The 14543-nt window shown below is 38.3% G+C and overlaps 1 protein-coding gene across 4 annotated transcripts in view; it reads left to right on the plus strand.

Annotated features, from left to right (window-relative positions):
• Positions 1–14543, plus strand: part of Rpgrip1l (RPGRIP1 like) — a 101719-nt gene that overhangs the window by 5997 nt on the left and 81179 nt on the right. For all 4 annotated transcript variants that reach the window (XM_057753816.1, XM_057753815.1, XM_057753818.1 and 1 more), the window contains 3 exons: positions 2521–2819; positions 6573–6675; positions 7877–8020. In XM_057753816.1, the coding sequence (XP_057609799.1) occupies positions 2521–2819; positions 6573–6675; positions 7877–8020 (546 nt within the window). The remainder of the gene's footprint in view (positions 1–2520; positions 2820–6572; positions 6676–7876; positions 8021–14543) is intronic.

The raw sequence follows: 14543 nt of genomic DNA on the forward strand, positions 1-14543 counted from the left end.
AAAACTGCATGCAGGAACAATGCCTTCAGAGTAATTTCTCTTCAGTTCCTTTGTACTCAGAAATACTGTGGCCACCGTTTGAATGCCTGGCATTGGAAACAAAAGAGTGCGTACAAGTCTGTATTCAAAGTCACATTCTGGGTTCAAAGGAAGGTGGACTCTAAAGAAAGAAGATGACTCTGTGCTTAGAGTTTATCCTACAGAAGTGATTCCATTTCACTTCCTACCCTGTAGACTTAGTTTCAGACCCACCAACCAGCCTTCTACTTTGAGTTGGTTTCAAGACATGGGCTACTTTTAAGATGTGCCTTGTTCAGGTCCTCTAGCCAGAAAGAGATGTGAAGTCTGTGACCACTAAACTTTTTTTTTTCTTTTCTTTATATACCTAATTGGGCAGTAGAAGAATTGAATTCACAATCTGACCTTATTAGTAATTTGTCCTAACCAAAAAATAAAACCAGCTTAATTAATAATGAGCCACTTAGTTTCATTTGGGGGCGGGAACTGGGCTAGGAGTCGAGTTGTATATATGTATTCTATTATCTTTCTCCAGTATCCTATGCTCAGGCCATTTATGCTCCTGAGACTTTTTTTACTAATGTGGAGTACTTACTTACTGAACACAGGCCCATAGCTGTAAATACCTTCTCATCCTTACCTCACTGACGTTGGCCTGGATCCATGGATAGAGGGTCTTTACATTTATCCTTAAGGTGTGAGAGTCCGTGTCACCTCTTGTGTAAATATGGATTTTACAAATTATCTTTTTAAGTAAATACTCAAACCTTACCACATAACTTACAGTTCATTAGTAACTTAAATATATTAAAAACATTCCTGTGACTAAACAAGCACATCCAGTCTTACATTTCCTGATGAAGTTTACTTGAAAACCATGTCAAGAATTTGAAGACACTCTCTATATCCTTCTCTTGCATTAAAAAACCCTTTATCATTCTTCTGATGACTGATTTTTATATGAAATCTTTACTTTCCTCTTTATTGTAATCTATGTGTCTAAGTGCTAATCTTCCTGTAATAAGCATTCAGATATTTAAGTGACTTCTCATGTGGATGACTATAGGACATTGTGCAGTGCTCAGGACTCTAACCTCATTACTGGACAAGGCAGAATGTGGTTTTGCTGGGTGATGATAATTGGTCAGGTTTCCCAGTGATAGATCATCCACAGTACTAGATGGAAAAGGAAGCAATCCACTAATTACTTTACCAGGATGTCTGTGGTACTCTTGGATCTTGGTTTTTATTATTCAGTATTCCTTATAAAGCATGCTTAGTGGATGTGTGCCTCAAGGGAAAGAGAAAACAATCCTAACTGATTATGTTATGCATAGCTCTCCCTGATGCCGCATGCTGTAACCGAGTAGCCAGAAGTGTAGATAGACATGTATTACTACCGCATTTACAGAAGACTGTGCTTAGGGGAAAGACGTTTTTCTATGACATCCCAAAGCTATTAAGGGTTTTTTTTTTTTTTTCACTTTTGTTCCCTTAAGTAAAAGCTTCTGTCCATAACCATGCTAAAATAAAGCAAACCCCACTTAAAGAAAAATGTAGTGTGTTTTTATTTCCAATCTCCTGTCTGGGTCTTTATAAAAATAGATTCACTATAAACTAGAATCAGCTATTGAAGATGTGCGACCAATTTTGTAAAGTCTTGAACTTGTGTCTCTCATCAAAGCCACCTTTTCTTTCTTGTCCTGCCAAGATTTTTCCATTCCCTGTCAGGCATGTTTTCCATGCGTGTATATTACATCACCCCCATGTGCCCATTCTGTCTTTTGTTCTGTCTGACCAGTTTTTATCAAAACTTGAAAGAGTCAAAGGTATAAGTTCCTGGAATGTCAGTAGAACAATTTATGTCAAAAAATTTTAAGTATCATTAAAATGATACTTCTTGCATGTAATTATTTTCTGAAATTAAACACAACCATTTGTTGAGCACTAACAACATTTAATGTCACGTTTTGGTTTATTTTGAAATTTCCACTGGATTTTATATGTGTACATCTATGAATTCTATCACTTTTATGATTTTTCCTTGTCTTAATCCTATAGAAATATACGATACTATCCTACCTAAATCTGCATAATCTTAGCTCACTTTTCAAAAGTTCTAACTCATTGTGGGTTGTAGGCATGGCCCACCACATCCACACTCTGTGACTACATTTAAGTACATCCAGTGTTCCTATATAAGGTCATGCGTTAAAAATTGCGTTTCTGGAACATATGGGTTAAATATGTGTCCTCTCTTTACTAACCTTAAATGATAAGCCTTAGGAAACTGCTATTTGTCAGTGCTATAAAGCAGATTGTTGCCCAGTGGTTTCAATTAGCATCAAAGGATTCTTCACAGGCAGTAATAGTTACATCAAAACCTGAAATTTATTATTGAGGTTGTGCACTGGAGTCTTCGCAGTGATTATGTCCCTTTCAACAGAATGCATTTTATGCTGACTTCTCACATTCCTTTTCATCTTTTTATTATTTCCCTAGAATGGCCACCAAGTTAATACGGCTAGTTAATGACAAGAAAAGATATGAACGGGTTGCTGGCGGCCCCCAGCGGCTGGGACGAGATGTAGAAATGGAAGAAATGATTGAGCAGCTGCAAGAGAAAGTCCATGAGCTTGAAAGACAAAATGAAGTCCTCAAAAACAGGCTAATATCAGCCAAACAGCAGCTCCAGGGCCAGGGGCACAGGCAATCTCCGCACAGTCGTGTGCAGGCTCGAATTAACACTGGCCGCAGGAGAGCTAGCGCAACCACAAGCTTACAGGAATGTCCCAGGAAAGGTAAAACAGTCACCAAACACTGCACTTAAGTCTAAACCTGTTTCCAGCTTTGTTTCTTATTCATGTCCTCACATGTCTTCAAAGGGGGCTAGAAACCGTTTGAGGCTTGCTTTTTGCAAGATCATAATCCTGTAACAAAGTCAGTTTTGTTCAGGAATCCCTAGGTCACTCTAATTTATTTAGTTAAACAATAACAAAACATTCTAGTAGGCATGTATGAAACTAAGAGCACTTGAGGCTGAGTTGAATGTGAGTTCTTGGACCTACAAGCTAGTGAACTAGGGCAGGCTGTCCCTATTGATTTGCTATTTTCTTTATATGTAAAAAGTACTAGAGCTCGTGGTTATAAAAGACTCGTCATCTCTAAAATAATTATGCCATTAGCTTCTTCACACCGAAAAGAATGGTGTAACTCCTCTCTGTATTACAAAGCAATTGTGCAGACCAAGCTAATTCAGGCATCAAGGCCAAATTCTTTCCACTCCCAAATGAACTTATTAAAATGAAACTAAAAGTGCATAAATATCTTAAGACGCTTTTTTGAAATGACGCTTCTAGAGAAGGAAATAAAATGGTCCCTCTAATTGATTTTTATTAGTAATACGCTTCACAGAAATACCCAACATCTTTTGTGATATTAAAAAATGATGTAAGCCTTTAGTTATAATTCATTGAGGAAAGGGAAACACCATATGAACAGAAGGAGAGGAGAAAAAATTGTTGTAGTTTTCTTTTCCAAAGCAAAATGTTAGCACTGTCTCTTCCCTAGATAGTGAACTTTGAAGTCGGGACGGCCTCCTCACGGACAGGAGGCAGATGCAGGATGAAAGGGCTCAGCTGCTGCCAGCTGTGTGAGATTGCGCTAGCCGCTGGGTATAATCAAAGTGAGCACAGCGAACACGCTCTGCCGTGAATTGTTATTTTATGTGGAAGTCAGCCCTTGACCTCTCAGCCTTGTTTTCTTCATCTATAAAATGGAGTGATAATAATGCCGGATTAGGTAAGAGGAAGGAAAGTGGAGCTCCTCACTGAGGGACATTCTCTTAAAGTGCCGTGTCCTCTCTGAACCTTAGTGTTGTCATCTAGAAATGCAAGTGCATGAGATGATACGGAAGGACTGCCAGGCCTTTCATGCTACATAAAAGTAATGCCCAAGCTTTACATTGACATAGCAAGCCACTTGTGTTAAATTACTGTCCAAATCAAAGGTATCAGCTTACCCTCCTCTATTAAAAATATTTGTTTTAAAACTGATCCATGGAACATCAGTTTTTAAAAACTTATAAACTTAAATATCTCCTTATATCTATATTCTCTTTGTGATTTAGAACTGCTTCTGTATTTGTAGAGTCTGGGACACACAAATCACACGCTGTGGTCAATGTTGATGAATACTTAATCATGTTGTGTGAGTAAACCTGAGGTGTCGTTTGCAAAGTTAATCTTCAATGTGCAGTACACCCTTCAAGGCTGCCTTGAAGACTGGGACGTGGGCCCAAGTTTTAGGACTGTCTTGGCTTGAGAGAGGACTAAGTGACAAGCCCAGACTCCTCTGGCCCTAAGAGGCATCTACCCTGAAACTGCTGTGGGAAGGACTTCATTCTTTGTTTACACCTTGGAATATATGGTGGTGAGCACTAACTCAAGTGTGATTGACATTATGTAGACACAGTTCTTACTGTGAAGAACCACCGAAAGAAAACTTTTGTAAAGTGTGTATGTTTGTAAAATACAGTCATTAGTGGCCAAGCATGGTATCAGCTTGTGATCCAACACCTAGTACTCAGAAGACTGCAGCAAGTAGCTGGAGAGATGGCTCAGTGGCTAAGAGCACTTACTGATCTTCTAGAGGACCCAGGTTCAATTCCCAGCATCCATATAACAGCTCACAAATGTCTATAGCTCTTGTTCTAGGGCATCTGATTCTATACTCTGGCCTATGAGGGCACCACGATGCACGTGGTACACAGACAAAAACTGGCATTTCACATACAAATGATGATGAAGACGAGGATAGTGATGATAAATTATTCTTTAAAACACTAAGACAAGCCAGATAGTGGTGGCCCACAGCTTTAACCACAGTGCTCGGGAGGCAGAGGCAGGTGGATCTCTGTGAGCTCGAGGCCAGCCTGGTCTACAGAGCTCATTCCAAGACAGGACAGCTGTTACACAGGGAAACTTACTCTTGAAAAACCAAAACCAAAAAAAGAAAAAAAAAAAAAGACGTAAGATAAGAAGATGTGGAATTTGAAGCCATCCTAGTCTATACCAGACAATCAAATCAAAACTGAAAAGAGAATGTATGTAATAACCATTAGTTAGAAATAATGACCAAAGTTATTAATTAATAACCAAATCATCATGTGACCAACTCAGTATATTTTAAATTTAGTCTTTTAACTTCCCTGCTAATTTTGAATTTCCCCATGATTGTGTATGGAAAGCTTAAGATTTAGTATTGTAGCCCATGTGTCTAACTGGCCAGTTGTAGCACGGTGAAGTCTGTATGTCTCAGGCAGATGTTTCCTGTGCTGCAGAGTAGGCTATGGCAGCATGTCAGAAAGAGTGAATGATGTCCATCTCCATCTGTCAACTGAAAAATAATGGAATTTCTCATTTTGAAAAGGTTAAAACTTATCCAAAGAGAATTTGTTTTTATGTCTTTAGATCTTAGACTAGTCTCTACTTAAAGTCTGCACTTCACTCTTATGCTTCTGGAAATAGAAAGTGACACATATAATTAAAAGTATGTCTGACTCTTAACAAATGAACTGTCCACGCCAAACTTCATATACTTTTTTCCCTTTAAGATGAATGTTTCCTTCTATTGCCTAGGCTAGCTCAAACAGTCAGCCTGCCTCAAACTCCCAACTCTCTGAGACTGTACGTGTGTGCCACCATACATAGCACATGCAACTTTCTACTTGAAAAATACTGTAGGATGCTGCTTTAAGAGCTCTTGTTGGTGATTCATTCTCAAACCACCTTTTTTAAATATGAATTTTCTTATTGAGATTGAAAAAGATGACATAAATTAAGGATACAAGATCAAAGGATGTTTATGATTAAATATAAAAGATCATTATCAAAACCACTAAACGGGGACTAATGAGATGGTGCTTGCCCCAAGCTGGCGACCTGAGATCAGTCACCAGGACACAGACAGTGGAAGAGATAACTGCCATGTTAGTTGTCCTCCAACCTCCAAACATGTGCTGTGTTACATGCATTGAGTGTCCCAGGGTCTCTCGCTCTCTGACTGTGGCTCTCTGCATCTGTTTCCTTCTGTTGCAGGAGGAAGCTTCTCTGACGGTGACTGAGCAAGGCACTGATCTATAAGTGTCACAGAATGTCAATAGGAATCACTTTATTGCTACATTCTTTTAGTAGAACAGTAATATTTGGTTTTACTATAGGTCAAATTTTTCCCTTCATACTTCAGTTTTTATTATAAATCTCTGAATTAAAAATGGTGGTTCTTTCAGAAATTAGAATAAGAGTTCTAAATGACAAAATGTCTGGACTTATTTCTAGATGGTTTCTTTAGCAAGATTGTTCAGCGGGCAATACATTACTGTTTTGCATACTACCTGCTGGTGGCTGAGGGCTAATGCCCCCTTAGCTTGCACTTCTGTTGCTCCATTCTAAGAACATATGTAGCCTAGTGTTTATTATAAATATACCTTTAGCAAATCAATGATCTGTCTTTCTTAACTTTCTTTCCATAATAGTTTACTACTTTATTTTTAGGTGTAAGATTCCAAAATATAGATGAAGCAGAAACTGCACAACCAACGCTCACAAAATATGGCAATAATTTACTTGAAGAAGCCAGAGGAGAAATAAGAAATTTGTATGTATTCTTTTTCGTGGTCATTTTAGAACTTTGTATATTGATTATGTCTTATTTTGATCCCTCTTTTTCCTTTATTGTAAACAAAAGCGGAGTATATATAAATAATTTGCTTTACTAAAATACAGCTAGTTCTGTGGAGTAGTAAGAGGTATTATATAACATGTTCTCAGTGGATAGTTTATCTAGCTGTACTGATGGCAGGGTGTATGTTCAATTTACCACCAAAGCAATGGCCTGAGAGCCCAGTCACTTGGAGTAGTCTCTGCTTTAGAGACATTCTCCTTCCCATCAACTCACAGGCCTTTCTCAGATCCTGACTCAGCCCTTTTGTGGGGAGGGAGACACGGAGAGGAATGAAGAAGTGCTTGAAAGTCTAGAGTATGTGATACACATGGATGGCAGCTCTTGCTTTCCTGTGGTTCCGTGAGACGTGCATTCTTCATCATGTCATGGTTTCAAAAGAGTTGCTTCTCCCTCGTTCATCTTTTTTCTGTTCATCTGGTGCTGTCAGTGTCTGAGCTGTACAAATGACGTTAGGCCCTTACCGGATCATCAGAACACTGACTAAGAAAAGAAAGCGTTACACTAAGACTATCAACCTTAGAACATTGCTAAAGAATAAAATGATACAGATTTGAAATGTTTTCTTTTGAATGTTTTAAATACCAATCACACTAGTTATCAACTTGTGAGGAAATAAAAGGCTAAATATTTTCTCATTCTTAGATAGTCAAGTGAAAAGCCAGGGCTTGTGGCAGTTTCCCAGGACTCACCGCACTGGGACGCTGTCAGACAAGGAAGAAGTAAATGCATGCTGGAGACCATAATATGTTTGGCACATTTCATGCTCACTCTCTGAAGTGTTAATTGGGTGATACGGCCGCTGTGCATGTTAAAGAGCAGGACATATAATTATGTTGTAGAGTATCCAGTAGGTGATCAGTACATCCTTAACTGAATTCAACCACAGTCCAGTCTGTTGCCTAGAACAGTATCTTCTAAAAGGCCATCTCTTAAATTGTCCCAGATATAAGTCCAAGTCATCACATTGAATCTGCTGTTACTTCACTATATGCAGAAGCCACTTTATTAACTTTTGCTTGCCCTATATTATAATAAAGAGCTATCTTTGCCCTGACTTTAAATATTACAAATTTCTCCTCAAACTGCGAATTCTTATCAAGATTCTTTATTGCAGAGAAAATGTTATTCAGTCACAAAGAGGCCAGATAGAAGAATTAGAGCACTTAGCAGAGGTCCTGAAAACTCAGTTGAGAAGAAAGGAAAATGAAATTGAGTTGTCTCTTCTTCAGCTTCGAGAACAGCAAGCTACAGATCAAAGGTATGTTAAGACTGAAATATCACTTTGATATGCTCCAAATTAATTTTAAATAATTTAACATGAACCAAAGGATGATAAATCCATGTAAGCTATTTCTATAAACCCTATTTCTACTTGATATTCTTTGGGTAGAAATGCTGTAGCCCTACTAACTGTATCAAGTATTCCTGTGAAGAAGGGGAAGTTTTCCCTAACCATCCTATGGCTGGCTGCCACTCTCATCTGTCTCTGTTCACCCCACTTGTCAAGACCTCAGAAGTTTACATCATTGGATCACACTGCTCAGAGAAGCATGGGTAACAAGCTGCACTCTCATACCGTATGTTTAAGTCAAGTCTTAAGGGTTTGCTCAGCCTGTAGTTCCACAATGCTTAGCAGCGTGTAACCACAAAAAGATGTCATGTCTCCTTGTACTCAGTTTATAAGGAAATCTTATGATTGTTGTGGTTTATGGTCCACCTTGGCAATAGTTTCCTTGGGACCAATGTATTTTGGTGTTTTATAAAATGATATTTTTGTTCTCTCTCAGTGTTTGGTTCTGATCAAATTGTTCATTTGTGTGTTGACATGGTGCTTTGAACAAGACTTCTTTTCTCCACAGACTCTCTTCAGTTACCTTCTTTTTACAACCTTTTCTCTTCTTTTGATGAAACTGCAGATAGTAGCTTATGGGACCCTCATATATACAAAACTCCACTTCAACAGCTGTTAATAGCTTATCAATCTTACTTCATTTAAACTTACTCTTCTGTTTCCTTCAATTAGCTAGTCCTATCCACACTGTCACTCATAAATAGTTGAGAATGAATCTCTATGCCCAACAAAATTAATAGTCATTTATTGATAGCATCTAACAGCCAGTTTATATTCAGACTTGTCTAAAGATACCTTTCTACTGTTCATTTTAGTGGACCCCAAATAAAATTGCGTGTGGTAGTGGTATCGCTTTTGCTCTTTTCACATATCCCATGATTTGTTAAAATCAGACTTAGTGACTTCTATTTCCCCGTTGTGAACTGTGTGACATACTGGGAAAGTTCCTCTTTTTAAAAAAAACCCTGTATAAAGAAAACACAAATTGAAGGAATTCTGGAAATGGAAAATATGGGAAAACAATCAGGAACCACAAGTGCAAGCATAAACAGCAGAATACTAGAGGTGGAAGAGGGAATCTTGAGCGCTGAAGATACAATAGAGGAAATAGACTCATTTGCCAAAGAAAACATTAAATCTAACAGAAGCTTAACACAAAATATCCAGGAAATATTGGACATCATGAAAAAAACAAACCTAAGAATAATAGGGATAGAAGAAGGAGAAGTCCAACTCAAAAGCACAGAAAATATATTCAAAATCACAGAGAAAACTTTCCTAACCTAAAGAAAGTTATGAAGATGAAGATAGAAGAAGCTTACGGAACATCAAATAGACTGAACCAAAAAAGAAAGTCCCCTTGCCACATAATAGTCAAAACACCAAACATACAGAATAAAGAAAGAATATTAAGAGCTGCAAAGGAAAAAGGTTAATTAACATATAAAGACTGATGTATCGGAATTACGCCTGACTTCTCAGTGTAAACAATGAAAGCCAACAGGTCCTGGTCAAGTGTTATGCAGACATTAAGAGACCACAGATGCCAGCCCAGACTACTATATCTAGCAAAACTTTCAATCACCATAGACAAACAAAACAAGATATTACATGTCAGAACCAGATTTAACCAATACCTAGCCACAAACCCAGCCCAAAACAAAGTACTAGAAGGAAAACTCCAACCCAAAGAAGTTAGCTACATCCACAAAAACACCGACAATAGATGATCTCACAGCAGCAAATCCCAAAGAAGGGGAAAACACACACAATAACATCACCAACCACGAAAACTAAAATAACAAGAACTAGCAATCACTGGTCATTAATATCCCTTTATATAAATGGACTCAACTCACCTATAAAAAGACACAGGGTAACAAATTGTATAAAAAACCCAGTAAGTTTTCTAACTTTAATTTCAGATAGAGTGTTAGGTATCGCTTTTTTAAAAATAAGAAATAGAAAAAACAGGGTTTTTCATTACTTTTACTTATTTTGTGTGTGCACACTCATGTATGTGTACAGGCATCCATGTGGAAATCCAAGAACAACTTACAAGAGTCCCTAGGAATTGAGCTCAGGTCCCCAGGCAGCAGGGCAGCACATGCCTTCCCCACTGAGCCCTTTCACCAGCTCTAATCCTGTCTTCACAAGCTAGTCCTGCATGATGAAGGATCTAAGGAAATACATGGAACAGTAGACTTAGGTTGTGGTTTTAAAGGAAGATTTTAATTTTAATTTATATGTATGGATTTTTGCCTGAATATATGTCTGTATATCATATGTGTGCCTGGTGTCCTTAGAGGCCAGAAGAAGGTGAGGGCTCCCCAGGAACTGGAGCCACAGGTGATTGACAGCTGCTGTAATAGCGCTGTGAATCAAACCTAAGTCCCCTGAGGAGCAGCCAGTGCTCTTCGTCACTGGTCCATTTCTCTAGCCCCACCTTGGTTTTTTTTTCCTTGTTTGTCTAAACATACTAAAAATATATATATGAAAAGTCTTAGATTTAAAAGATTAGTATGATTTATAATTATATTAAAACTGTAATATGTAAAACTATATTAAATAAGATGATCCTAATGTCAAGTAAAATTATATAGTATTCTTTTAACATGGTCTAAGAAAGATGAATATTTTTGAGAATTATGGGTAAGCTAGGGGCATAATTAAAATCCTGGCTTTACATCACCTTTAGTAACAAGGCATTAACCATGTGCCCCAGAAAGAACTACTTTAGACTGGGCCTCCTTAGGAAACAGGGCTGGCTCCTCATGAAGGACAGGGCCAGAGTCTTAGACCTCATATCTGAGAGTGCTTTCTTAGTATTATTACCAGCATCTATACTTGATATTACCTGGATAGAAAATGCAATGTGGGGCTAGGAGCATGACTCAGTCAGTAACAGTGAACACCATGCAAGCTTGAGGATCAGGGGCTAGATCCCAAGTACCCACGTAAAAGCCAGACATGGCAGCCTTTGATCCTGGAACTGAGAAGGCAGAGACAGAGAATCCCTGGGACATAGCAGGTTCAGTGAGAAACCTTGTCTCAAAAATTAAGATAGAATACAGTTGAGTAAGATGCCAAACATGGGCCTCTCTGTTCTACACATTCACACACACACCAACCCCAATATACACACTTTTACTCGGGGCAGGTTCAGGCTTGGGACATGTCACTGTCAGTTTTGCTCAGCCATTAGGCGAAGGTTATCAGGGACTACTTTTCCTATTACATTCCTCAAGGTGCCGGACAATAAGACAGACTGTGTTAACTGTTCCTATTCCAGAGGAGTGTGGTCATTTTAGAGCTATACTTTTGGTGACTGAAGAGGGGCACCACAGGTCCTCCAACCCTAGGACACAGCAGAGCAGAAGGAGGGTGCAGGCAGGACCACATGCTTTCAAGAAAAGACAGTGTTTACCTTGAAGTCTAAACCACGGCCTTCCACGGGGGCCAGATGACCCACATAAGAAGAAGCAGTCTCTTTTTACCACATCAGCTATTAGAAGTAGAAACGAAATTGTATGATGAGCAAAGGAAAATTTCTACAGAAGCCAAAGAAATAAGCTAGTTAGTACTTTACCCCAATGATTTTATAAAACTAAAATCCACATTATCTGCTTAGAAGCAAAGATACGTCTGTTGAACAGCACGTTGTTTCTTGAATACAGTTTTTGAAACTAAAGAAATAAAGACCTTCAAGACATTTTAGCAATTATGTTTACTTGTAGCTTAAAATTTTATGTTTAACAGCAATGTTTTGAGGCTAATGGAAAATTATTGAAAAACTTAGGGGAAAAATGTAAAACTTGATGTAATTTACTGTAGAGAGAAATAACAAAATGGAAAACATATTTGAACTCCTCTTCCACTGGTACATTGTTTCAGACTGAAATCCTAGAAGTCTGATCTGGATGTTGGACCCCTTGTTCTCAGGCATGAACCTAACATAGCTGTAATCTGCAGAGTGGCAGCAAGGAGCCTTTCGTAGAGCAGCACAGAAACTCTCCGTAGTATGTGTTTAATAGACCAGTTTGGTTTGCCATCAGCTTGACATAAACTTTTGGTTATCCAAAGCCCTTAATTGCTTTGAAGTAAAATCCCAGTGCTGCTCTTTTTTATTAAAGTCATGTTTTTTCCTGTTGTTGTGGTCTATTTTGGAAGACTGAGTTGTGATTTTTGCATATGTTCTACATAATGCCTCATTAGCAAAAAAATCTTGTATCATTTACAAGTAGCCTAAATGTCTGTTGTTTTGAACAAAAATCCATATTAAAATTTAAACAATATAAAACTGCACATTTTCTGCTTATTAAAAAGTCTGTCTTAGACTAAATGCAAAGCAGTAACCAGTGGGCACATGTATGTGAGCACTGAAATCAGAACAGTTTCACCTTTTATTTACTTTTTCAACTCCAAAAATAGTTATACCCTTAGCAAATGTGTAACTAGTTTGTACTTTCTTTAAAGATAAATATTAGGGCACTTTTTATTTTCTTAATTAAAAATCATGTAAGTGCCATTATGTCCCAAGGGAGGAAATGTGACCTCTATATGTTTCAGACTCTCTGACTTGCTGTGTTCCCTTTGGCAGACGGCAGACTGTCAAATTCTGAACTAAGAGGTTCTTTGCAGCCGTGCATTATAAGAAACAGCTTGGCCTTTGGGCCTTTCTCTTCCCTTTTGCAGGAACAGGATTACTTCCTAGCACTCTAAATTCTCTCCCAGCATTTACTTGGTAAAACAGTGAACTCCCGAACGGCAGAGCAGTCGGTGAGCACTGCATGCCTTCTGCCTTTAACTTATCTGAGTACAGTACCAGAGCCTGTTCTGCAGTTTGCTACTCCATAAACCCTTCTCATGCTGTCCCCTCCTCTTTCTCTCTTCCCTCTCTCTCCCTTCCCTCTCCTTTGTCCCCAATTTCTGTTTCCTTCTTTACCAGCCTCTGACCCCTCCTTTCATCCCTTCCTTCTCTCCTCTTCCCCTCTCCTCCCTTCCCTCAGTTCCTCCCGTTCGCATTTGTGAGTTGCTTTTGTTACTTCACCCACTGCATACTTAGGAGACTTGAAAGCATCGGAACATCCTCCTATATAACAGATATTCAGAACCTTTAATGAATAACACAGTAGCATCATTCAGTACTGAATCCAAATCCATATCCAGTTTTTTTCTGATTGCTCTAATATCCTTTATAGCTTTTTTTTAAGTAGTACATTTTTTTTTCATCTAGGATGCAACCGAAGATGGTGTGTTCATTGCCATGTCTTTTAAGTTTTCTTATTCTAGAGTTGTCCCTACTCTTTTCCAGTTCAGTGACAGCTGTTTGCAGAATACCCCTCAATTTGGATTTGCCTGATTGCCCAGTCCCCTAATTTAGAGGGCACATCTGGTTCTCTGATGGAAGGATGATGGGGGCCTGGGATATCCATGCAAACATTATTATGCGGGGAGACGATCTGTCATTTTTAAAATACCTTCAGGTTCCCCTGTTGTTTCGAATAACTTAGAATGTGTCCAGTGACAAATATTATACCCCCAAACTGTATTATTTTGTCCCTGTGTGTTTTATATTATTAGTACTGTCTAAGATTTTCCTGGATAACAACTTAACACATTCTTTCAGTGCTCGTGGAAATACTCACGACAGTGCAGGGGAGGAAGGTTTGGGAAGGGCTCTTTTAAAAGGAGAAGGTCACTCGAAAGGATGAGAAAAACTTAGCTCTTAAAACTAGAGTTGAGTGTTGACTCAATCTCTTAAGTACTTTGTCCAAATGTCTCATTTTCTAATAAATGAATAAAGAAATGGGTAAGTGACTCCCTACTCTGTAAAGAAATCATTTACTCCCAAATAGCTAGAAGATTTGCCCACCCAACACTCTTCCTAACTTTTCAATTTTTTCATTTTATTGTCATCAAAACCTCTATCATTCCATTTATTCTTTCTGATAATTGTGAGTTAACCTGTTTTTGCACTGGATTGGAGTAGTCTGTAAAACTGAATTTAAAAAATACAAAATCTTCAGTTCTTATTTACAAGGTTAATACCCGGTAAAAGTACATTTTCCTCTGGGTTTTTGGAAATACTGGCTAAAAAGTCCCAGATTCCCATGGCTGTTACAATAAACTTTCTATTGAAATCTATTAAACTTGATCCTGAACATGACCATCTCTATAAGGTGAGCCAAGATTTAGGTTACTCTTGCCCCAAGCCAGTTCTGAGGACTACCCCTTCTCCTCACATCAGAGTACATGCATACGGGAAGTCTGTCAGATCTGTCCCTCCATTCCTCTGGATGGTGACAATAAGAAAGTGCTGGAGTTGTGACTTGTTCTTTGTCCCAACACCAAGAACTAACTATTCTGTATTAGCAGATTAAACTTACATAGTTTTGTGTTCCTTTATGCATTCTTAAATCAGGGAGTC

The sequence above is a fragment of the Chionomys nivalis genome, chromosome 21 (genome assembly GCF_950005125.1).
Source record: "Chionomys nivalis chromosome 21, mChiNiv1.1, whole genome shotgun sequence".
NCBI classification, from domain to species: Eukaryota; Metazoa; Chordata; class Mammalia; order Rodentia; family Cricetidae; genus Chionomys; species Chionomys nivalis.